General features: G+C 39.1%; 1 protein-coding gene across 4 annotated transcripts in view; it reads right to left on the minus strand.

Moving 5' to 3' along the window:
• Nucleotides 1-26,155, minus strand: part of LOC129418790 (transcription initiation factor TFIID subunit 4) — a 128,462-nt gene that overhangs the window by 49,350 nt on the left and 52,957 nt on the right. For 3 of the 4 annotated variants that reach the window (XM_055173669.2, XM_055173668.2, XM_055173673.2), the window contains 2 exons: nt 25,946-26,002; nt 3,730-3,852 (listed from right to left, as the gene is read on the minus strand). In XM_055173669.2, the coding sequence (XP_055029644.2) occupies nt 3,730-3,852; nt 25,946-26,002 (180 nt within the window). Of the gene's footprint in view, nt 1-3,729; nt 3,853-8,490; nt 8,762-25,945; nt 26,003-26,155 lie in introns of those variants that run through there. The other variant, XM_055173672.2, reaches the window with a different exon arrangement.

Consider the following 26,155-nt stretch of genomic DNA (forward strand, 5'->3'; position numbering starts at 1 on the left):
ATATGTTCAATTCATTTGTATCAAATATGCTTTTGAAATTTGGCAACCTCTCTGATTGGTGGATCTCGAAGTTATTGCTGAATAAGGGGCGCTTTACGTTTAAAACGTCCTCTGTAAAGCGCTTAAGCGCCCCGTAGTGTCTGCCATTGCTAAGCAACCTAAGCATTGTGTCACGATGTGCCAAGCACCCGCCCGCCGATAAAGAAATCATCGCCTATGTTTTAGGGTGTTGTGATTGTTTGGGTGTTCCAAAAGGTCATGGGTTCGAACCCAGGAAACTCAAGTACTGATAAAAATGTATAGCTTGTAATGCACTGTAAGTCGCTTTGGATAAAAGCGCCTGCCAAATGCATAAATATATTGGTTGCCAGGGCGGGTTTTTATCCTGATTACATTTTAGCATTAGTCAGAATCCACGAGGCAAAATCAACAGCAAAGCTAAACATTTAACAGATCCAGATGACTTCATGTAAAACATGATGTTTTGGAAATATAATACTCATGTTTCTTCATATCTCCAGTGTGTACAATGTAATGCAGAGCAGAGCTGTCAGCCATATGTGAAAAACACAGTAATACATGCACACAGTGCAGGTCAAGTTCAATAACTAACTGTGGGAAAGTGGACAAATGTCACAGGAAAAAGTTAAGTTGTTTATCTTTGCTCCAAGAAAAAAACACAGCGCAACCAATGGAACGTAATGCATGTAGTGTGTTTGCTTGCGGTCTACCACTGAAACCAAATACTTTATTAGATGTCCATGTACATTACCAATTTAATTTACACTTCAAATTTATACAAAGGTACACGTGACCATAAAGAATAAAGAGATGGCAACAACATACAGGTACACTTTTGACCTGAAGTGCTGTTAATATTTTACACTAGGGGTGTGATGAGATCTCATGAGATTAATTATGTTACAAGATTTCTGGTGGATGTGAAATCTGTCTCCAGATATCAGAATAAAGTTGAGTTTGAGGCAAAACCTTTTACAGTGCATGCATTATATTTGGTCTTTTACTGCATGTGCTTTTTTGTTTGGGTTTCCAAAATGTTCGTTTGGGAACTCATATAAAATCTGAGACACGTTGTGTTTGTTGATCATTCACATGTTTAGTGGCTCAGCAGATTAAACCCTCACATGAGTTTACATGATTTAATGTTCTTGCTCAAGAATTACAGTCGCTGAATCATTTCTATTGGAAAGAACTGGACAAATATTAAAGATTTAAATGGATTTAAACATTGTTTGCCAAAAGTAAGCATTTTCTCAACCTAAGTGAAGGTAAAAACAAATCGTGAGTCCGCTGGCGCCCTCTGCAGGCATTTGTTATATTTAATTATATATTTGCTTATCAAATTACTTCATTTTTATAATTGTTAGGGACAGTCCTAGATTAGTTAAAACATTTCAAAATAATGTGATTTCAGTTTCTCATTCATATATTTTATCATTGAGGATTTCTTAAAAAGTATAAAACTCTTATCTGGTCTCGTGGAGTAAGTGTCTCGTCACACCTCTACTCTATACAATACTGTGTTCATAAGTAATGGATGCTATAAAAATACGCTGATATGATTATGAATTTAGAGAAGCAATAGAAAATGTGTGAAAAACTTTATTGTTACTATATAAAGTTTGTGCAAATTTAAGGTAGTGTGCACACCAAAGCTTTCACGTCGATGGCCGGTGTATGTTTTCAATTGTTTCCAATGAAAGTGCGTCGCTTTTCAAAAAAGCCAGCAGCTGGCATTTTTTCCGCCCTGAAAGTTTGCGTTCGGCAGTTTTGAGTATTCAGTATTATTTTTTTAATTATTTTTTGAGTATTGAGTATTATTTGAGTGTTCGGCAGTTGAAAAGTATTCAGCTTTGGGTGAAAAGCTCAGCTCATCAATGTCAGTTCTCACACAGCCATCCAATCACAGTGAAGGAGGGGCGGGATAAACATCACAACAACCAACCGGTGCATCTTTCAATTCAGGGTTCCCACACCTTAGTTAACTTTAATTTCAAGGACCTTTCAAGGACTTTCCAGGTCCAATACCCTCAAATTCAAGGACTAAGGGGCTGTCCACACGGAGACGCGAATCACTGTATACGCATAAATTTGTTATCGTATTGGCGTTTCATCCACACGGATCCGGCGATTTCAGAGAGGGAAACCGCTATTTTTTGAAACCTGGTCCTAAAGTGGATAAATCTGAAACCGACACCCTTGCGGTTTCGTCTGTACAGCCAATCCGTATATTTTGTGAAGCGAAAACGTCATCACATCACGTGTCGGAAGCGTCACACGTAACAGCAACAACAATAACGGCGTACTATGTGATTGTGTTCATGCTACAGAAGCAACTAAAGCCTACTAGCTTTATTACAGCAAACTCTATTGCTTCTATGCAATTGTGGTGACCAACAAGCGATCATCGACAGCACCATACGTTGGTTATGCGCATGCTCAAAGTCTTCTTCTCCGTGTATAGTGTATATCTGTAGCAGAATTACAGCGCCCCATACTGGTCCGGCATATATACTACACCGGTTTCAGTCGGTTTCAGTGGTTTCGTGTTTACGGATTATTTTTTTAGAGCAAGGGAAAAAAATGATCGGATAGGGAATGCACCGGCTTCGTGTGGATATAGCCTAAATGTGGGGACACATTTCAAGTGAGAGCAAGGTTACATTATGTTAACTTTAAAGATACATTGTTACAGTTCCCTTTTGAGGGAACTCGCGCTGCGTAACTGCGGTGACACTTTGGGGACGCCACCAGGGGTAAGTGCGTCTGAATGTGTATATCAAATTCAACCAATGGTGAGGCTTAACAACAAAGATAGGGTGACGTGGGAGCCAGGAATATATCATATCGCTATCTGTAATATTGCCAAAGATGGCGTTACAGGGACGCAGAAAGTATGGCAAGAGAGACGCAGCGTCTCGTTCCCTTCTCAGGGAACAACAGTTACATACGTAACCCGAGATGTTTTCATGTGTCAAACACAACTATGCAAAAAAGCATTTTGGTATGAATCAACATTCGCAGAGAGAAGATATAAGAATTTAAAGTGAACAGTTTAGCACGTGTGCTTAAAAAGTCTAGAAATTTTATAATATTATCCTACACTACACAGGGAATAATATGGATATTTTTCCAGAAAACTTCTTGCATAAAATAGATTCAAGCACTTTCAATGACCTGTACCTATGTATGTATATTTTCAAAAACTTCCCAGGGCCTTGAATTTTTTCCCCCAAATTCACAAACTTTCACGGATTTCAAGGACCCGTGGGAACCCTGTCAATGACCAAAGCGATCAGCGCAAAAAGAGCTTGCAGTTAGTGTCCGCCTGGCATTTTTAGCCATATTTAAAAGCTTTGGTATGCACACCAACAAATGCAAAAATGTCTTCTGATCTCATTCAGTCAAAAGTTGACTTTCATTTTTTTATTAGTTTTGGCAAGATACTCGTTTGACATCATTTGACCTCTTGATCTACAGTAAAGAAGACAAGTTTGTGTTTCTCTTCCAACATTTATAGTTAAAAAAACAAATTTCTCATCACCACAGTGCATACTTTCAATGCATACTGAAGTAAAAGTATGCAGCTGGGATGCAGCCCTGAATAAAAACATCTGTATGACAATAAAAGGGAGTGCTTTGAAAATCTAAATCCAGGCACATTTCAAATCTCAAATAACAGCCGTTTGAATGCGTTGATGTTCTTACCTCAGCGCCTGTTGTTGTAGCACCGGGTGAGTCCACCTTTCGTTTCTTGCGAGGGCCGATGGCGGCGAGCGCTGTCAGATTGGCATCTCGCTGTCTCATTTGAGCGAGTTCCTGTTGCTGCATCTGCGAAAGGAAAGAGAATCATAAATAATTATCTATATTCATGTGCATTGTGACATGAGGCATCATTTTACCTTACCACTTTATGTCAAAGTGGTAAACATTAACATAGTTAACACAAAAATCCAATAAGCAGAAAGCTCAACAAAGACTAAAGGATATGTTGTTTTTGAATAGTTAACATATTACAGATAACTCAAATGCACTCATGCTAACATCACATGTAATGATTCTTTAAAGGCGGAGTCCACGATGTTTGAAAAACGCGTTGGAAAAGGAGACGGGCCGACTACCAAAACACACTTATAGCCAATCAAATCAAATCAAATGCCGGGTTGCGTATGTGTGGGGCGGGTCTATCAACAGAAGGTCCAGATTCTATTGGGGTAGGGGCGTGTTTGTTTAGGTGATTTCAAATATCAACATTGGCTTTCAAACATCATGGACTCCGCCTTTAACAACAGTCAGATCACAAAAAAATGCACATTCACTATAAAGTTTAGTTCAACTGATGAGCATGTTGGTTTCAACATAAGAACGGTTCAAATCTCTATGTTTAACCTGCCTCATTTATACCACTCTTTTATGCTACGTACACACTAAACGCGGGGCATCGCGTAACTCGCTCTAGAATTTTTTGCTCGAGTTGAATATTTTCAACTTGGGCAAAGATGCGTTTGAGGCGAATAGCGTGTGTTTTTGCGGCAAATGCGCCACCCATATTGCGAATAATCTTGAACTCGCATCTGGTGTGAACCAACAGTTACTGTGAGTTCACACCAGATGCGAGTTCAACGATTTGCGCGATAGATTACATACAAAGTAAATGCAAAGACGCGGTCAGACACGTCCTCACGTGGGGGAATGCGAATGACGCAATATGGGCGACACGCAGTTCGCCTCAAACGCATCTTCGCCCAAGTTGAAAATATGTAACTCGAGCAAAAATTTAAATGCCATGAGTAATCTAGAGCGAATAACGCGATGCCACGCGTTTGATGTAGCATTAGTCATGTCTGATGTGTATGCATAAAATATCCCAAAATGCACAGTATACAATCACAGTTAGCACAACTGGATACCATATCCCACAATGCAAGGCACTCAACAATTATTTTTATAACTCATACTTTACTCATTAGTCCCTTTCACACATACAGTCTTTACTGGTAATTTACTGGTAAATTGCAGTTAACAGATCATGTGTGAACAGAACCTTTCCGGTAAATCAGTGCTCCCAATTTACCAGTAAGACAGGTTGTAAGATTACCAGTAATTTACCGGTAAGCGCTATGTGTGAACGAAAATTATAGAATTACCGGCATTTAGAACGGACGACGTCAGACCGTGCTGACAGCTTCGGGCCAATCATAGCGCTTTAATACAGATGACGCGTTTACCCCCGCACTGTTTACGGACGCTTTCCACACACATGCTGCTTGAAAGTTGAGCACACCTGAAGTTTACGTCCACATTTCTTTACAAAAGTTGTTTAAAGCTTACCGCCGAATTGCCGACGTCCTTAGCACGCCCTCTGTGAAGCCTAACGTGCAAACAGTAGTGTTGTTAAAAACGCATTTTCGGTTTGACGTCGTGTCATTCAATGTTGTTTGGTCATGAGCAACTTCGCGACTGTTTACCACAGACGTAAAAACAGCAAAATACGGACCGTGGTTATGAACGACGTGGATTGTTTACAAATACAACACTGAGCTCGCCGCGTGCTACAGGTACTTCCGATTTCTCAACGAATTTACTGGTATTTTGATACTGATGTGTGAATGATGTCTTACTGGTAAAATAACGGAACGCCACTGCGTGTGTGAACAGCACATTTTTGTATTTACTGGTAAATTCATTCTGGTAAATTCATAGTAATTTACCAGAATTACTGTGTGAAAGAGGATTGACTGGATCGATTGATTGATTGATTTAAAAAAAGAATTTATTTGATTATATGACTATAAATATTATGAAGTTGTTTATTTACAGTGCATGCATTTTAAGAGTAAATGTGCATGAAACATTTATTGTTTTTTAATGCATTCAATATGGAACACAGGTAAGTAATAAGATACGAGAGGATGTGCAGTATGTGGAATAAGTCACGGCTGGAGGGCGTTGTTAGGCATGATGATGCGAAGCGGACACAATGCACCCCCTTTAGCTGTGACTTATACAAAAGATAAATACAAACGCAACTATCATAAAGTAAAAATCACTAAATAGAACCGTTTTATAATATGCATTAAACCAGTAGGCTAGTAATCTATTTCGAACACAACAACCATCCTTTGCAGAATGATGTGAAAACGCCAATCGCAGACGCCATCCGTCCATCAGCAAACCTTTAAAATGAAAGTGAGTGTGTTTAGAGACATTAGGTGTGAATATAAATGTGTGTGTGTGTGTGTGTGTGTGTGTGTGTGCTCACACTCTCTAATTTGATTTTTCACTTTGTGAAATGTAAGAGGGGCCGGTGATGCCTCAGGTAATGTCAAGGTTTCCTGCAGGGCAGCCTCACTCACACAACCCTTTCTGAGGACGTGTTAGAGCCTGAGGACACACACACACACACACACACACACACACACACACACACACACACGCACACACATACACAACCACATATGGCCTCACACATACACACCCGTCACAGTCTGTCTGCAGTGAGGGAGTATACAGCCATGTGCCTGCTGGTGTGTGCGTGCGTGTATGTGTGTGTGTGTGTGTGTGTGTGTGTGTGTGTGTGTGTGTGTGTGTGTGTGTGTGTGTGTGTGTGTGTGTGTGTGTGTGTGTGTGTGCAATCAATGCAATCTTTCATGTGCTTTTCTCTTTTCTGTGTGTTAAGATCAGCGAGTCTGTAACGTTATAAAGATTGCTGTAGTTTGTAAATTGTGCATGCAGTGTGAAGGAAATAGGAATGGAGTGTGTGATGTGAAAGCATACGGCCTTTTGTGTTGGCATGACACAAATGTGACCCATAATCCCAAGCAGCACCCAAAGACCCTTTAAAAACTCCTGGAGAGATCATTCAAGCTTCACAAAGAAATACAAATCTTCACATCACTTACTCGTCATTGATCCCATTGTTTTCTTCAATGAAACCATAAAGAAGTTCAGCAGTGTTGAATCAGACGCTGACTGGCAGTCACACACAAAACGATTGTATGGCTTCGAAAGATTTGGAATATAGTTTACAAAATGTATGGATTATTTTTAATTTTAATTTGTGGACTGTATAGTTTCTATAGCTTGAGTGCACTGCATGTCACTTTGCATAATAAACGTGTCTTGTAAAAGCATACAAGTATATGTAAATGTACACTCACCTAAAGGATTATTAGGAACACCATACTAATACTGTGTTTGACCCCCTTTCGCCTTCAGAACTGCCTTAATTCTACGTGGCATTGATTCAACAAGGTGCTGAAAGCATTCTTTAGAAATGTTGGCCCATATTGATAGGATAGCATCTTGCAGTTTATGGAGATTCGTGGGATGCATATCCAGGGCACGAAGCTCCTCTTCCACCACATCCCAAAGATGCTCAATTGGGTTTAGATCTGGTGACTGTGGGGGCCATTTTAGTACAGTGAACTCATTGTCATGTTCAAAAAACCAATTTGAAATTATGAGCTTTGTGACATGATGCATTATCCTGCTAGAAGTAGCCATCAAAGGATGGGTACATGGTGGTCATAAAGGGATGGACATGGTCAGAAACAATGCTCAGGTAGGCTGAGGCATTTAAATGATGCCCAATTGGCACTAAGGGGCCTAAAGTGTGTCAAGAAAACATCCCCCACACCATTAAACCACCACCACCAGCCTACACAGTGCTAACAAGGCATGATGGATCCATGTTCTCATTCTGTTTACGCCAAATTCTGACTCAACCATCTGAATTTATCAACAGAAATCGAGACTCATCAGACCAGGCAACATTTTTCCAGTCTTCAACTGTCCAATTGTGGTGAGCTCGTGCAAATTGTAGCCTCTTTTTCCTATTTGTAGTGGAGATGAGTGGTACCCGGTGGGGTCTTTTGCTGTTGTAGCCCATCCGCCTCAAGGCTGTGCGTGTTGTGGCTTCACAAATGCTTTGCTTTATACCTCAGTTGTAACGAGTGGTTATTTCAGTCAAAGTTGCTCTTCTATCAGCTTGCCCACAGGACTGCCGCATACAGGATTTTTTTCCCTTTTCACACCATTCTTTGTAAACCCCAGAAATGGTTGTGCGTGAAAATCCCAGTAACTGAGCAGATCGTGAAATACTCAGACCGGCCCGTCTGGCACCAACAACCATGCCACACTCAAAATTGCTTAAACCACTTTTCTTTCCCATTCTTACATTCAATTTGGAGTTCAAGAGATTGTCTTGCCCAGGACCACACCCCTAAATGCATTGAAGCAACTGCCATGTGATTGGTTGATTAGATAATTGCATTAATGAGAAATTGAACAGGTGTTCCTAATAATCCTTTAGGCGAGTGTATGCAAAAAGCAGCACCTCCTAGTCCTAAACATTCACATTTGTGCTCAACAAAAGAAAGTCGTGTAGGTTTGAACTGACACGAGAGTGAATAAATGATGACAAAACTTTTATTTCTAGGTCATTGATTAACGCGTAATTCACCATTCCCACAATCCTCTGATATCACCGTGCATATCACCACATCCTCCACCACACAGACCACTGACCCCTGAGATAATCTTATTTCACCAACAGCACGTGATGCCCCGCTCAAGGATCACAGCGCCGCTACGTCTACACGGCTGTTGGCACCAGACTCTCTGCATGTTTCGTGCCTCCGGCTACTGCCGCAGTCGCAGATTTATGGCGTTCTGATAAATGCAGGTCCCAGAGTGCCATCTGTGTTACCAGCACCATTACAGACAAATCGCCCGACATCTACCAGACAGAGACGAGAAGGAAATTATAGCTCAACTATGTGTAGAGTTAGTTAACCGCTGAACTCATTACTGCAAATTTACAGAAATATTCATATGAATTATTTTAGCAAACTGCACTACTGCTTCAAAAATAAATGTTGAATATTAGCTAATTGTAGAAATGGTAATTGCTTTGAATATATTGTTAAACAGAAGTTTTACTTACACTGTATATCAAAATGACACTCATTTACTATGATAACACATTTACATTAATACATTTGGCAGACGCTGTCATCTAAAGTGGATTAAAAGGTATACATTAATAGTCAGTATGTGTGTGTTGCCTGGGCTCGAATGCAATGCTCATCGAACGCAATGCTCTCCACAATGAACTGAGAACATTTATGCACAAACAAATATTTTTTTGTTTTTCTTACAACCTGAACTGATGTTATTTTGAATGTAACCTTTCAACAAAGAACAGCAGAAACACACAAACAATTCGATAACCTTTTCCAGCCCTATGAAATCACACAATGCCATAAAATGATCAATATCTTTTGGGATCTGTCCCTAAAGCTAAACCTCTTGCCCTTTGAGGTGAGACCGTGACACTTTTTATTTGAAAAGTCACACTAAGCTAATATTAACGCAATTGCATTGAAAACCATCTGTCTGACACTTCGACCGTGTTCACAAAGATCTTGCAAAAGTAAATGACGGTCACACAGCTTAACTTCGAGCTCACGTGTGTTTCACTTCAAACCACTGAAAACATAAGCAAACCTGCTCATTTCTATCAGCTCGTGTGCATTAAAACCTTCTGTTCTCGTTCTGTTCGCCCTCAGGCCATCGGCTCCCGGCACCACACACAGATGTCTGTACCCGAGCAGAACGGGGAACAACAGGGGGGTTTAGGGGAATTTAAGCAGGCATCGGTCATGTGCAGTAACCAGTAGGGGGCAAAATCTGCCCTTTTACCCATCCTGCCACTGGACACTGAATTAAGAGTTTTGTTACTCTTGTTAGGGAGAATGAATATAATACACTCTCAAAAAAAAATTTTTTGTTAAAATATGTACCCAAGCTGTCACTGGGGCTGTTAGTATCTCAGAGGTACATAATGGTACCAATGTATACAAATCTGTACAGGACCTTTATAAAAGCTGCGTTTTCGTTACACTTCAAATTGCGCAAATTGAAATAGCGAATTGAAGATGTGCCTAATGGAAACAGCAATTTCGTATAAACTCCCATATATCGCAAAAAAGTTTTGGTGTGGTGAGGTGGTTTTCATGCAATTTAAAGGTATTGTGGAGGATTTGTTGTTTCCGGGTGGATCATCAAGACTATTGGTCCTCCTAGTTGTCAATCAGTAGTGTTGTGCAATTGCATTTTTTTAAAAAGTGGAGAAGGCGGTTCTTTTCTAAAATTCGAGAAAATCCTCCGCTATACCTTTAAACAAGGAATTAGGGAAGCATAACGATTAATCACGATTAATGTATAGCAGAATAACAGTTTTTGTTTACATCATATGTGTGTGAACTGTGTATAACAACTTTGTATCGATAAATGCACACACATGCATGTATATATTTAAGAAATGTTTACATGTGTATATACATTTGTATACTTATATATAATTTATATTATACACTGCAAATTATTTTCAAGAAAACATTTTCTTAGTATTTTTGTTTTGTTTTCAGTAAAAATATATAAAAATTCTTAAATTAAGATATTTTTTCATGATGAGCAAAACGACCCAAGAAAATAAGTCTAGTTTTTAGACAAAAAAAAAAACAATTTAAGTGATTTTGTGCATAAAACAAGCAAAAAAAAAATCTGTCAATCGGGTAAACTAATTTTTCTTGAATTTAGTGTTTAAGAAAAATTTTCAAGATTTTTTGCTTACCCTATTGGCAGATTTGTATGCTTGTTTTATGCACAACATCACTTAAAGGTGCAGTGTGTAAATGTTAGTGGCATCTAGTGGTGAGGTTGCAAATTGCAACCAATGGTTCAGTGAACTGCTCACCCACTGCATTTAAAACGCATAGAGAAGCTACGGTAGCCACCACCAGACAAACATGTCATCTTCGGAGACAACTTGGTTAAAAAGTTTGTCCGTTAAGGGCTTCTGTAGAAACATGGCGGCACAAAATGGCGACTTCCATGTTAGGGGACCCTCAGTGTATGTAGATAAAAATGTCTCATTCTAAGGTAATAAAAACATAACGGTTCATTATAAAAGGTCTTTATACACCCCTGATAATACAGTTTTGTATATTATTTTGCATTTCTGTCAAGAGATCCTTCGAAAAATTACACACCTCACCTTTCTTGGGTCGTTTTGCTCATCAAGAAAAAGCATCTTAATTTAAGAATTTTTAGATATTATTAGTACTGAAAACAAGACAAAAATACTAAAAAAAAAAATTCTTGTAAAATCATTTTTTGCAATGTATATAAATATAAATACTTAATATATAAATATCTTTTTTCTTAAAATTATACACGCATGTGTGCATATTTATATATACATAATTATTATACACAGTTCACACACATACATGATGTAAACTTCTATTCTGCTATAGATTAATCGCAATTAATTATTATGCATCCCTACAAGGAATATATTGCAAAACTTAAAGGGAAACTTTTTTATTCGCAATTACAGATCACCTGACATGCGTTAAAGTCACATTAAAATTATTTAAATATGAAACTTTTATTAAAGGACAAAGAAGGTGTGGTCAACTTCATGCGGTGTCACAAGAACAGACAAGCACATGACATCAAAATACCGCAAGAGCAATTCAGGAGTCGACTGCTCGGTATGCTTACGTGACACTCTCGCAGTATTTTGATGTCATTCGCATCGACACGGCACCGTATGAAGTCGAACACACCCGTCACCACGTTTTTTGGAATTACTTACACGTATCGCAAGAGAACAATTTCATTTACAAAAAAATTATGTTTTAGTCGCATAAGGTCAGTTAATGGAACTGCAGTCATTTCGCAAGTTTTTTGTTGACATTTAGAAAATAATGCGCAAATGGAAACGCAGTTAGTGACAGATGTGGTAAATATTTTGACTACTTTTTTCCATCGGTGTAGATTTACCTTAAAATGACGTTTGCAATATTTAACTCTCGTAACAGAATATAAAGCATAATAAATTCAGGATCTATTTATGTAGACTGTGATTATTGGGAATCAAAAGTTAAGACAATACAGTAGGGAAAATATGTCTATAATAACAGTGAAGAAGTGGCATACTTTTATTCAGCAAACTGTAAAAATGTATAACAGATACTTTTAGGAGAAGTGCAGCAGATGGATGGCAATGCTGTTTCAATGTATGCAATGGCAATGTTTTAAATGTCCAGTTTACAGATAAATCTGATCATTGACCTTCATTTAAAATGACTTGACATTTTGAAGCAGTTGTCCGAAGGTTGGATCCCCGCCACTGACGAGTTAACTTGTCAATTAAGAGAAAACGCTTCCCTGCCAATGACGAGTATTTCCGGCTATCTGCAATACCGCTATTATCCACCAGGTGGCACAACTTATAAAACCCGGAAGTATTGCGCTAGGGCCAACAGCTGTATGTTGTGAGGATTGCTCTGAATCTGATCCCTATCAAAAGTCTTTCACAAAAATGCAATCATCTCAGCTTTTTGCTCAAAATTTGGTGCTTTTGAAGAAACCTACCTATATTTAAGAGGTGATAAACAGAGAACTAATGAAGGATGAAATGTTTTTTTTTCTTTGAAAGCAGAGGGTCTGTTCTTTCATTTGATATATTGCATTTTTATATATTTAAAGAAGAACATTTTCTGAAAGGCATTAAACCTTTGTGAAAAACATGAAAAATTTTGGCAACTTTAAAAACAACGCTGGCGGGAAAAGAGTTAAATGTTGATAAACATTTTTTTAAGGGTTACTATTTTCTGTAATTTTAAAGTAGATCCAACTTTTACTTTTTAGAGAGACCTGCCGTTTAGGACAAACCCCAATTACACAATGCTCCGGCCCTCCCAGATGTCAGGCTTATGAGGTCACTTCCTGTATTAAAAACATAATTTACAGTACTCTACATTCAACAGAACCGCACACGTGCAGAATTATGTGTAAACCGATTGACCTTGTCTAATATCTTACTTTAATTATCCTCAAAGTTATTAACTTAATAGCAATGAAAACAATCAACGCATATTAACAGCAGGAGCTTGTGAGTTTTTGAAGCAGTGATATTATTGTCTAGAGGAAACATTTAAAGCAACATGGTTTTGCTCCTGGACGAGATCATTAAAAATTTCGCTTATCTAAGTAGAAAATCTTTTGTTTGAGATGCTTGGCAAGCGTTCTTCTCTTTCTCTCTCAGTCTTTCTTCTATAAGGGAGATCCACGCGACGTCACTTTCTATTGATCAGGTGTAATTTGCATCTGTGGCAGATGAGAGTCGTGTGCACCGTAAGGACGATGGCGATGATTTATTCATTTTAAATCAAAAACTGAGAATCTTCAGAGAGGTAGAGACTGCAGGCGGTGAAGAAGGGCTCTCTCGCTCTCTGGATCTCTCGTTTTCTGTCTCACCCGCGGGCCAATGGTGTGCAAGGCCTTCTCATTAACAAGGTGAATCGTTCTGCCGCTCTCTAATTAGCCAACAAGACAATCTAACGGCGAGGTGGCACATTCAAAACTCTCAACCAGATTTCTCTTTCTTCCTGCTCTTTCCCACAGATAGCTTTGAGGGAAAAGATCAAAATAGGAAACGAGTCAAACTGTCCTGCTCTCCAATCTGAAAGGTGTAAAGGGTCCGAGGTCTCACTGGACCTGCACTGACATCAGAAACGTCAAAGCTAAACGTCACCAATCAAAGCAAAACCAATGTATTTAGGTATATTACAGTATGCACATTACGTTTTATAGAGTACCAAAATCATTACATAAAGTATTATTGAATTAAAGAGCATGACTCCAAAAAAGTGGATCATTTAATGATCATTGTTTTAGTGTATGTTATGTGTATAAGTCAAAGTATGTGACTTCAACTGAGATATAGGGCCCTATCATACCCCCGATTCAATGCAACGCAATGCGGGACGCAAGTGTCTTTTGCTAGTTTCAACCCAGCGCAATGATCCTTTTCACATTTAGCGCCACGTTATTTAAATAGCAAATGCATTTGCGCCCAATTTTGCACCCATGGGCGTTCTGGTCTGAAAACGAGGTGTGTTCAGGCGCATTGTTGGCACGTTGCTTTTTTGAGGCAACTAAAATAGACTACGCCATTGACCAACAAAATCCTGCTCTAAAGTCTAAAGTCAATGGCGCAATATTGTTTTTGTTATTTAAAGAGCGCGGTTATAATATGGGACTACAATACACGTTTGCTTATCACACACATGGATGCGCAGCAGAACAAACCCTTTTTATAATATGATAAATTAAAGATTTAAAATGTAAACAATTATTATTGAGTCTCTTGGACATAAATGAGGACCGATTACAAGACGTTAGAATGTGTAAAGAGCTGCTTCACTTGTAGACTGGTAAGTAATAAGATGTTTTGCTTTAAACAAATTAATCTATTTTTAAATGTTTTTTTAAATGCTACCCCACAGATTTATTGTATATGATGACTCTGTACCTGTGGATATGGTGAGATGAGAAACATTTTTAAGTAATGCTTTAAAAAACTCATGGCGCTGTCCGAGTGCTGAAACGGTTCTCCGCACATTTGTAAATTCTTTATCTCCTGTTTGTTACAAATTAAGTATTTTTAGAGTACAAACCTTTTCTTACAGTAAATTATTTTTATCCATACATTTACAGTAATTAAAAGCCTGCTATTTTTACTTCAATGACTAAAAGAAAACGGCTTTTAACGGTTTTAATAAAAAAAAAAAAAAAATTTTCAATACAAATGAAAACAACATAATTTTTTAACATTAATCTTAAACTGGTGGTCTTCTTCCTCCGCTTAGTTTTTCAGTTGACAAAGTCTGTCATCTAAATGGGGATTAGGCATGCGCCAGGCGCAACTGGCATTTGAAGGGGATGAGAGCTGCGACTCTCATTGGTTTACTGCACATTACACCCAAAACACCCATTGCTCATTACAAAAAATGGAACAACCCTTTTAGGCCGTTCGCTCGGCGCACAGACCATTTTTCCTGTCGTTAAATTAGCAAAAGTGGATTCAGACACGCCCATTCAGACCATGCGCTTTAGACCTTAAATAGATGCGCTTTGTTCGTTTAAATAGGGCCCATAAACTTAAACTTATTAAAGTTTAGCTGATACCTCGAACAAAAAGACAATGAGCTCGTTTACATGCACATCAATAATGCGATTATAATGGGATTTTGTCAATACTGCGATTATACTTTACCTACTTTAGCAACTAAACACAATAATTCAATAAAAATAATGCGATTAAGCTCATAATCGCAGTAATTATAATCGCATTAAAAGAGGTGGCGTACGCAGTTTATAATCGCAGTAAGCGTCCATGTAAACACTTTAATCGCATTTATACCGCACTACCTGAAGTGCGTGTGTGTTTTAGTCATGCACCTTTAACACAAATTTGTTTTAAACTTGACATTAGGAAGTTTTACGTGAACTCTGCCAACACGACTCGCTGTCAGCAGTCTGTCTTCATTCAGAAATAGCCCAAATAACACGATATCAGTTTATTAAACCATTAAGGGACATTATAACAATAATTATAACGATAAATATAGTAGTGACCACATCATAATGATAACTTCATGCTAATTCGCTCAACCAGCGCGGCATTACCTAATATTGGATATTTCTTGTAATAAAAACTTTTTTGCAATTGTTTACATGTCACTGAATATTCTGTTCTTGTTGCATTTACACAGCGGGAAACCAGCAGATGTCCTCAACTCGCTGCGTTTCGCGTAACTAAACAATAAATGTAGTAGTTTGTTTAATAATATCTTACCTTTTGGCGTAGTCAGTGTGGTAGAAAAAGCATTAAGTATTGAATTTCACAGCAACTGCATCAGCACTGGATACCTGAGGTAATTTTTTGTTATAGACCTCATAAATGAATGAGCTTTACTGCATTTAAGTGCGCATGCACTTCAAGTTAAAATAGATTTGATTGGCTGTCAATGGTTCATCGTTCATCATGTGCCAAAATCGTTATCGTTATAGTTGTTGTGTGAACTCTGCTATTGTCTTTAATATAAAAAAAATTTAAAACTATATTTTTATATCGTTTTAATGTGAACGCCCTTTACAGGCACTGTCATATTTATATCTTCATTACGGCACCGGATAATTAAATACATCTATAACAACGTGTTTGTCATTTAACGTAAGTAAATTAAAACAGTGGACCATATATGTGAGTTCATCATTTGTGCTCTGCATTGGGCTATGTGTGAATAATCCGAAAATAAAAACTGCATGTAAACCGGAGTGAACAGGTTAGCTCCAGTCATGTAAACATCTTACTGCGATTAAGTCCTTACTCGCATTATTGGAAATAATCGCATTATTGGTGTGCATGTAAACGAGCTGAGTGACAGTAAGACACCATCAGATTTATAGCCACTGTCATCTGGTGATGGTTGGACTGGAGTTACTGACCCTTTCATCTTTGTCTTCAATGTAACAAAAATGAATAAAAAATATTCCCACTCTTTTTCTCTGTTCTCAAACCCATCGGCTTATCCCCAAACATCGTCACTCCTCATTCCCCTGCTCCTTATGCCTAATTCATGTACAAAGAGACAGGACAGCAACACACACTCTCATACACAATCACTCTCATACACACAAACATGCATGTGTACACGCACACACTCACGCACACTCACTCTCATACACACACACACACACACACACACACACACACACACACACACACACACACACACACACACACACACACACACACTTAGGCCCTTAACCGTTCACATCTTGCTTGCAGGCAAAATCTCTTTGTTTTTCTCTCATTACAACACTTTGTAAAATTCAGATACACACAGGAACAACGAAGGTCTTGTTTAAAGCTTTGTTCTCTACTTTATCAGCTTTTTTCTAACATTTGTTATATGACCTGTAGTGAAGCATTCAGAAAATAATACTTGTGATAACAAATAAGCAAATTATGTTTCAGTGTATGCAACATTTCTTTTGTTTCATAAAACAAGTCATTCACTGATCAGTGTTGGGTGTAACTAGTTACTAAGTAATTAGTTACTGTAATTTAATTACTTTTCCCTTGAAAAAGTAAAGTAAGGAATTACTCTTATTTTTCTTGTAATCTAATCACAGTTACTTCTGATGTAACTAAATACTGTGTATGGACTGTAAAACAATTATGTATACTATAATACAATAGTGGATTTAACATGGTTTAAGTTTACAATTCTCACTATTAACTGGTTGATTATTAGCATTAATATTAATGAGATGCTGGCTGTTTATTAATACTTAAAAGCACATATTAATGCCTTAACCGTCCTTAACCGTCCCCAATTCTACCAATACTTAAAATTAACAACTTCTTTAGTATTAATAAGCAGTAGTTGGAGTATATTGAGGCAAAAGTAGTTAATAGTTAGTTAATAGAGAAAATTGGACCCTTAAGTCGGATCAGGATAATTGATGTACTTTTATATATTATTTCTTCGAGCTAATTTAAGCCTATCCTTGTATCATGTACTAAATAGGATTTAGAAATTAATTAGTAATAAGTAATTAAATTCTTTTTGAGGAGAGTAATTTGTAAAGTAATCTAATTACATGATTGAAGATGTAATTAGTAACTAGTAATTAATTACTTTTTTTGAGTAACTTACCCAACACTGTCACTGATAAACAACTAAGAATGCCACTAAGATCAAACATGCAGCTTTCTTAAAAAACACCACTTTTTTGAAAATATGCTAATTTCCAGCTCCCCTGGAGTTAAACATTTGATTTTTACCGTATTTGGAATCCATTCAGCTGATCTCCGGGTCTGGCGCTAGCACTTTTAGCATAGCTTAGCATAATCCATTGAATCGGATTAGAGTATTAGCATCGCGCTAAAAAATAAAAAATAACCAAAGAGTTTCGAAAATTTTCCTACCTAAAACTTGACTTTTTGATATTAATTTCAATAGCAGGGGACTATTTTTGGGGACTGTGCAATATCATTGCGCCTCCTGCAGCCATGTTACGGCAGCAAAGTCCTTGATTATTACGCCAGAATGAGAGTATAGTTCCTAGCCATATCTGCCTAGAAAATCACAACTTTTAATTTTCTGTCATCTTCGTACAAGATGTAACTACAGAAAAGTCAAGTTTTAAATAGGAAAAATATTGAAACTCTTATTTTTAGCACAATGCTAATGATCTAATCAGATTCAATGGATTATGCTAAGCTATGCTAAAAATGGTACCGCCAGACCCGGAGATCGGCTGAATGGATTTCAAAACGGTAAAAAGTACATGTTTAACTCTAGGGGAGCTGGAAAATGAGCCTATTTTGAAAAAGAGTGGGAGTGTTCCTTTAAAGAATCAGAGATAAACTGATGTAATTTCGTAGAAATTAACAACACACCTCTACTCAAAAAGTCTTCATGGCTATAGTGCGATTGGTTTAATAGTGAGGGTTTCGGATCACTAAGCACATGTACTTATCATATTTTGAGGTTTTGGCAATGTCCAAACACAGACTCGAGTATCCTTCTCTCACAAAGTCACATTTTCCAACATATAGTTTGCTTTACAGCAAGGAGTGAATGTGTTTGTGTTTCCAGTTGTGGATCGTATGTCTCTGTGAGGCTTGGAAAATAAAAAGGATGGAGAATATAGAACGTGAAAAAAATATTTGAAAAAAATATCCAGACATTCCCATCCGACAGACGCAAGTGATCAGATGAGAGCGGTAAACCCAACACTGACATCATCTGATCCTGTAGCTCAACTGGTAGAGCGTTAACAGCACAAAAGGTCACGGGTTTGATCCCAGGAAACACACATACTGATAAAAATGTAAATCTTGAATGCACTGTAAGTCACTTTGGATAAAAATGTCAGATTCTGCATTGCAACAAATCATTTTCTTCATTAGTATTTGTGTTTAGTTGTCCGGTTAAAATACCCAAACATCCTAAAAACAAAATAAGGACTTTTTTAATTTCAAAGAAAATATATTCAATTTTATAACAAAGTTTATTTTTCTTTTTTTGTTGATGTTTTAGGCTAAACTCCAATAAAATGTATTTTTTGCTTAAAACAAGAAACACTGTGCCAATGGGGCAAAAACGAAACTTAATTCAAGACTGAAAATTATCTTATGAAATTGATCTTGTTTAAATGTTGTTTTTAAAGGCAAAAATCCCATAATGATGTTTTTTTCACAGTGCAAGAACATCAGGTCTTATTTCAAATTTTAGTTTTAGTTTCTATGTGTATTACCACATTTATGATTTCACAAAATCCAGCTTGGATTTTTAGCGAACAAAGATGCGGTCAACATAAGCACGGAAATAAGCAAAGAGAAGAAAGTTTCTGGGCAGCGATTCAGATTCAACTGGACCAAATCATACCACAACATAAATATCATGTCCGCCAAAGCAGATGAAGATGGAGATATGTTTCCCTTCTTTTGTTTTATCCTCTCTCACGCTCATCACCAGCACTATAAACTCACACGTTTAGCAGCACAAAGAGCAAACGTTTACCGTCACTTCTGTTATTTTGTCCTTGTCTGTGACACGCGAGCCGCGGGGCGAGCCGGGCCAGGGGCTGTTGTGTTAAAAGTCGCAGGTTTACCCAGGTGGTCAGCAGTGGTCACTTTGCGTCCTCTGCCCTACCAACCCTCTCTCCTCCTGTTGAGACCCGGGCAGAGATGATGAATCTGTGGCCGCAGAGTGTCTGTGTAACCTGACACAGTGATGTATCTGCCAGGCCTCCTTTCGCTCATTCGCCGTTGTGTATTTGCGACTTCTTTCGCTTTATTTCGCCCGGTTCCTCTCTCGATTTGTCATGTGTCCCCCCACCATCTCTCGTTTCCTCTTCAGATTGGTTATATCTGAGGGGACTCGGCTGGTTAGGGTGGCGCCCCGTCCTGCTTCATGACTCTTTTTTTGGCCATTGATTTTCACCGGGGGCATTTTAAAAATATCCCATCTGACCTTTGGGCATCGCTGAGGACTGTGGAAATAGATTCCCGAACACACACGCTCTGTGATATTACAGGGAATCAGATGTTTGCGAAGGGCTGGAAAAGACGGATGGATGGAAAAGCTGCTCTGATCAAACAACATCTGTCCGTTAGACGCGCGCGCTTGTAGAAGAAGAACCTCCTTTGGCAGCAATTACTTCAAACAAGCGCTTTCAGTAGTTTTGAATCAGGCCTAAACATCATTCAGAAGGAATTTTTGTCCATTCCCCTTTACAAAACCGCTTCAACTGAAACACATTTGTAGGATTTCTGGTGTGAACCGTTCTCTTGAGGTCATAAGTTAAAGGGGCCATATCATAAGACTTTTTTAAGATCTAAAATAAATCTTTGGTGTCCCCAGAGTACAAATGTGACATTTTAGCTTAAAATATCATATACATAATTTTTCATAACATGTTAAAATTGACACTTTGTAGGTGTGAACAAAAATTTGGCCTTTAAAATGCAAATGAGCTGATGAAATTCAAAAACTTATCGCTATGATGGTGGTTTGTTGCAATTGAAACTCAATCGTGCTGTCAATTATTTTCTCTCTCTCTTTCTCTCTGCTCTAAATGGCTTTGCCGTGGTTGGATAGTGCAGATAAAGGGGCGATATTATTATAATAAGATGTCCGTATGACATCATAAGGAGGGCCAAATTTCAATGACCTAATTTTTCACATGCTTGCAGAAAATTTTTACCAAAACTAAGTTACTGGGTTGATCTTTTTCACATTTTCTATGTTGATAGAAGCACTGGGAACTTTTTAGATTTTTATGACATGGCCCCTTTAAGGTCTGAGGTTTGACTAGGCCAGTCCAAATGGGGCATTTTGTTTTTCTTAAGCCAGTCAAGGTCATTGTCCTACTGCATCAAACAACTTCTACTGAGCTTCAACTGGCAGACAGTCACCCTGACATTATCCTGTAGGATATTTTATTAAACTTGGGAATTCATTTTCCCTTTGATGATGGCAAGTGGTCCAGGCCCTGAAGGAGCAAAGCATGCCCAAATCATGAAGTTCCCTCCAACATACTTCAGTGTTGGTATGATGTTTTGATGTTGGTAAGCTGTGCCCTTTTTGCACCATAATATTCTTCCCAAACAAATTAACTTTTGTTTCATCAGTCCATAACATATTTTCCCAGTAGCACTGGGGTTTGCCAAGGTGCTCTTTTGCAAACTTCAGGCTCACAGCAATGTTTTTCGGGAGAGCAGCTGCTTCATCTGTAGTGTTCTGCCATAGACATCGTGCCTGTTCAAAAACGTAAGTACGGTAAACTCATAAACAGAGATGTGTGTGAGTTCCACTGATGTCTTTAAGCCTTTAGCTGTTACTTATGGATTCGTCTTTACTTCATTGAGTATTCGACGTCGTGCCTTCGAAGTCATCTTGACTTGGGCGCCAACTTTTAGGAAGTGTAGCTACAGTATTTAACTGTCTCCATTTATAGACAATTTGTCTAAGTGTAGACTGATGGAGGTCTAAACATTTTGAAATTGTTTTGTATCCCTTTTCAGCCTTATGGAGTGCAACATCTCTTGACCGGATATCTTTAGAGAGGAATGGTTCATAAGAGCTGATGCTGTATCACTAAACCACACCTTTAAACAAATTGTATTAATTGGACTCCAGTTTGCCAGTTTCTGGCACAAATTAGCTTTCATTAAAGTAATTAGCTTATGGGTTCACTTACATTTTGCTCCAGTACTGTGAATTTTTAATGGGTGTTTTAAAAAAGACACAAGAAACTAGAATTATTTGTGTGTTGTCAGCTTATGCACATTGTGTTTTTCTATTGTTGTGATCTAGATGAGGATCAGATCACATTTAAATGGTAAATCACTGTAGAAGACCAGTTCCTTTCTAGGGGTTCACATACTTATTGGCCCTGTCCCAAATGGCACACTCTGGACTTGTGGTCCTCCTCAGAGTCCACACTTTGATGACGTGATCATGTAGTGCAGACCTTAGGGACCCTTGACGCGAGTCCAAAAGGCCACACCGGAGTCGTATTTTGACTCGCGCGTCATGCCGGAAATAGGAAGAGAAGTTGCCCGTCAGTGTAAACTCCTCCCTTTCGTTGACTGATTAGTCTGATTGCACTTCTGGGTTGGTAAAGTGCGCAAAGCCTTCTGCAGTGCGGGCTTTGCCGAAGACCGCATCAAGGGGGCAAAGGGGGCGCTGATGAGCACACTTTGAAGCATAAAAATGACAGATGGGACACCCTATGGACTCGCAGACTAAGCGAGCAAGCGCAATTTAAGGCCACAAGACTGAAAGTCCACATGAAGTGTGCCATTTAGAACAGGGCCTTTCTTGCCACTGTGTGTGATTTCATAGCTACAAAAAATGTGTTTTGGTTATTATTTATATCTTTTGTTGCAATGTGTCAGTAGGAACATTTCCAAACATTTATTTTGCCATTATTTGTGAGATTTGTATATGCACAAGGAATCTGATCTGATCTCACCATCATCAAGTCTGTCCTTTATTATAGGAAAAAAACTAAAACAGACTAAATCCAAAAGAATGTGACAATGTTTCCAAGATGCCTGATTTTGTGTTGCTGGTTGTGGTTCTAGGACCTGTTAATGACAACAGAATTTTCATTTTTGGGTGAACTATACCTTTAAATTTGATGTCATAGGTTTCGACCCTCATAGGCATCAGACACAATAAAATCTTCACATGCCCAATTCTGTCTGTACACAAACATTCACACACTACATTAGTTTACTGTACTGTGTCTATGCGTGCGTCCTGGTGTGGTTATGAGTAATAAACCTCTCTCTCGTCGCTGTACCCGTCACAAAGAGCGAAGGCAACTCGGATCGACCTCATTATCCTGATGAAAATTTGGGCAGATGTGTGAAACCTCTGCGACAGACGCAAACAGAAGCTCTGTCGCCTACAGCCAATCAGGAGATGAAAACCAAAGGAAGAGCCACGCTGAGAAACGACCACGACCATTACGCCCAGAGAGAGAGAGAGAGAGATACAGAGAGAGAGAGAGAGTCTGGTGGTGAGAAATAGCATGCGATTTTAGCAATTTTAGCTTTTTTAAAATTCTGATTGGAAAAAAGTTTTTGAAGACAGACAATGCAGGAGAGTGTGTGGTGTTAACTTGGAGTGTGTTTGTGTATGTGTGCTATAGTGGTTGAGTTGTATGGTGGGTTGTAAAGTTAATCTGACTGCGTTGAGATGATGAGCTGCCTGCCACTTAACAGGGCGGAGATCCACTTTGATCACACAGCCCTAGGCACAGCCTATTACAAATCACCTCATTTACATACAGCACAGACTGGAACACTACACTCACACACACACACACACACACACACACACACACACACACACACACACACAGAAAGAGAGAGTCTAAAGTAGAGATAGACAGGTGTTATGCTACGTACACACCAAACGCGGGGCATTGCGTTACTCGCTCTAGATTACTTGCGGGATTTAACTTTATTTTTAAAGTATTTTCAACTTGGGCGAAGACGCATTTGAGGTGAATAGCGCGTGTTTTCATGGCAAATGTGCCGGCCATATCGTGTCATTCCCATCGCCCCACGCGAGGACGCATCTGATCGCGTCTTTGCATTGACTTTGTATGTAATCTACTCGCGCAAATCGTTGAACTCGCGTCTGAACCCACAGTTATGCTACGTACACACCAAACGCGGGACATTGCGTTACTCGTTCTAGATTACTTGCAGGATTTAACTTTATTTTTAAAGTATTTTCAACTTGGGCAAAGACGCATTTGATGTGAATAGCGCGTGTTTTCATGGCAAATGTGCCGGCCATATCGTGTTATTCCCATCGCCCCACGCAAGGACGCGTCTGATCGCTTCTTTGCATTGACTTTGTATGTAATCTACTCGCGCAAATCGTTGAACTCGTGTCTGAACCCACAGTTATGCTACGTACACACCAAATGCAGGGCATCGCGTTACTCGCTCTAGATTACTCGCGGGATTTAACTTTGTGTCATTCAAATTTTTAGTTTGAGTTGAAAAATTTCAACTTGGGCAAAGATACGTTTGAGGCGAATAATGCGTGTTTTCGCTGCAAGCGCTTCGCCCATATAGCGTCATTCACATCGCCCCACACGAGGACGCGTCTGATTGCGTCTTTGCATTGACTTTGTATGTAATCTACTCGCGCAAAACATTGATCTCGCATCTGGTGTGAACCCACAGTTATGCTACGTACACACCAAACACGGGGCATTGCGTTACTCACTCTAGATTACTTGCGGGATTTAACTTCGTGCCATGCAGATTTTTCGCTCAAGTTGAACATTTTCAACCTGGGCGAAGACGAGTTTGAGGCGAATAGCGCGTGTTTTTGCGGCAAACACTGCCGCCCATATTGCATCATTAGCATCGCCCTATGTGAGAACACGTCTGATCGCGTCTTTGACTTTGTATGTAATCTACTTGCGCAAAATGGTGGACGCGCATCTAGTGTGAGCCCACAGTTATGCTACTTACACACCAAATGTGGGGCATCGCGTTACTCGCTCTAGATTACTCGTGGGATTTAACTTCGTGTCATGCAAATTTTTCGCTCGAGTTCAATATTTTCAAACTGGGCGAAGATGCGTTTAAGGCGAATAGCGCGTTTCCGCGGTAATCGCGTCCCCCATATCACGTCATTCGCCTCGCCCCACACGAGGACGCGTCTGATCACGTCTTTGCATTGACTTTGTATGTAATCTACTCGCGCAAAATGGTGAATGCGCATCTGGTGTGAGCCCACAGTTATGCTACGTACACACCATACGCGGGGCATCGTGTTACTTGCTCTAGATTACTCGCGGGATTTAACTTCGTGTCATGCAAATTTTTTGCTCGAGTTCAATATTTTCAACTTGGGCGAAGACGCGTTTGAGGTGAATAGCGCGTGTTTGCGCGGCAAACGTGCCGCCCATGTCGTGTCATTCGCATCCCCCCACGCGAGGATGCGTCTGATCTCGTCTTTGCATTGACTTTGTATGTAATCTACTTGTGCAAATCGTTGAACTCGTGTCTGATGTGAACCCACAGTTATTCAGGCAGCCCTGGGTGCACCATACCTACACACCGAGGTTTTTACGACTTGGGCTTTGAGACGACCACCTAGGTACACTTTAGCAATCACTTAGAAATCCTTTGCAACCACATAGCAAAACATTTGCAAACCCCCAGATAACCCCATCAACCTATGAACAAAAAACACTCTATGTCTTTTTATGGTCAAGCAGTCAAAGCCAGCTTTGGTTATATGTGATGCCAGGCTCGTTCATTTTCACAAACACCCACAATCTTTCACGTCTAAAACTGGATTTACAGATTATTTCTGCTGTAAACTGTTTGTTTCTTCAAATAGCACAAACACATGTACCAGCTCTGAGCTCAGCAGAACTGCTCTTCATTTACAATCCGGTGTTTTCCGGAAAACAAAGAGGGTCTCGCTGTTACTGCATTATTTCGGTCTGCTGGGACTTAAGAACAGAACTTTAAATTATTTTTTAAATTGGCAATGTAAAAATTGGGGAAAGAAAAACACAAGCAAGTTATTTGTGCTATTGTTTCATTGTAATGACTGCTAATTCTTTTTCTTTTCTTGAACACAACATCAGACTGAGTGAAACCGCCAGCCGCGGATCAAGAGTCTTTATGATGCTAATGGCCTGTACAAATCATCCAGCAAAAAGGGAAAACCTCTGACTCTTTATCAATCCAATCACATTCCCAATCCACCCAGAACACGCACATTCACTTAAATATCATCTCCGAGTGCCAGAGAAAAGAGGAAAACGCTTATTTTTTAAAACTCGTCTCTTTTCATGGGACATCAATCAATGGAAATAATTCCTCAAACTTTTTTCAGGACTCAGACTTTAAATGGCATTACATATGTGGCGCGGCATGAAAAATTCATCTGGCGGAGCCTTGAAATGTCAGTGATAATGATCGGATCCTCACCTCCTTTGCCTTCTGCTTCAGACGGGCCTGTTCTGGGTCTTCTTGCCGCGAGCGACTCTGGTAGAGAGAGAGAGAGAGAGGGAGAGAGAAAGAGAGAGAGAGATGTAGAATGAAGGGAAGAAACAGAAAGCAGGTGAACATGTGTTGGTGAGCTAAGCTCATCTGTAGCACTAAAATAGTTGCGGTGAATGAGGGCAGATCTGATTTGTC

The sequence above is a fragment of the Misgurnus anguillicaudatus genome, chromosome 15, assembly GCF_027580225.2.
Source record: "Misgurnus anguillicaudatus chromosome 15, ASM2758022v2, whole genome shotgun sequence".
NCBI lineage: Eukaryota > Metazoa > Chordata > Actinopteri > Cypriniformes > Cobitidae > Misgurnus > Misgurnus anguillicaudatus.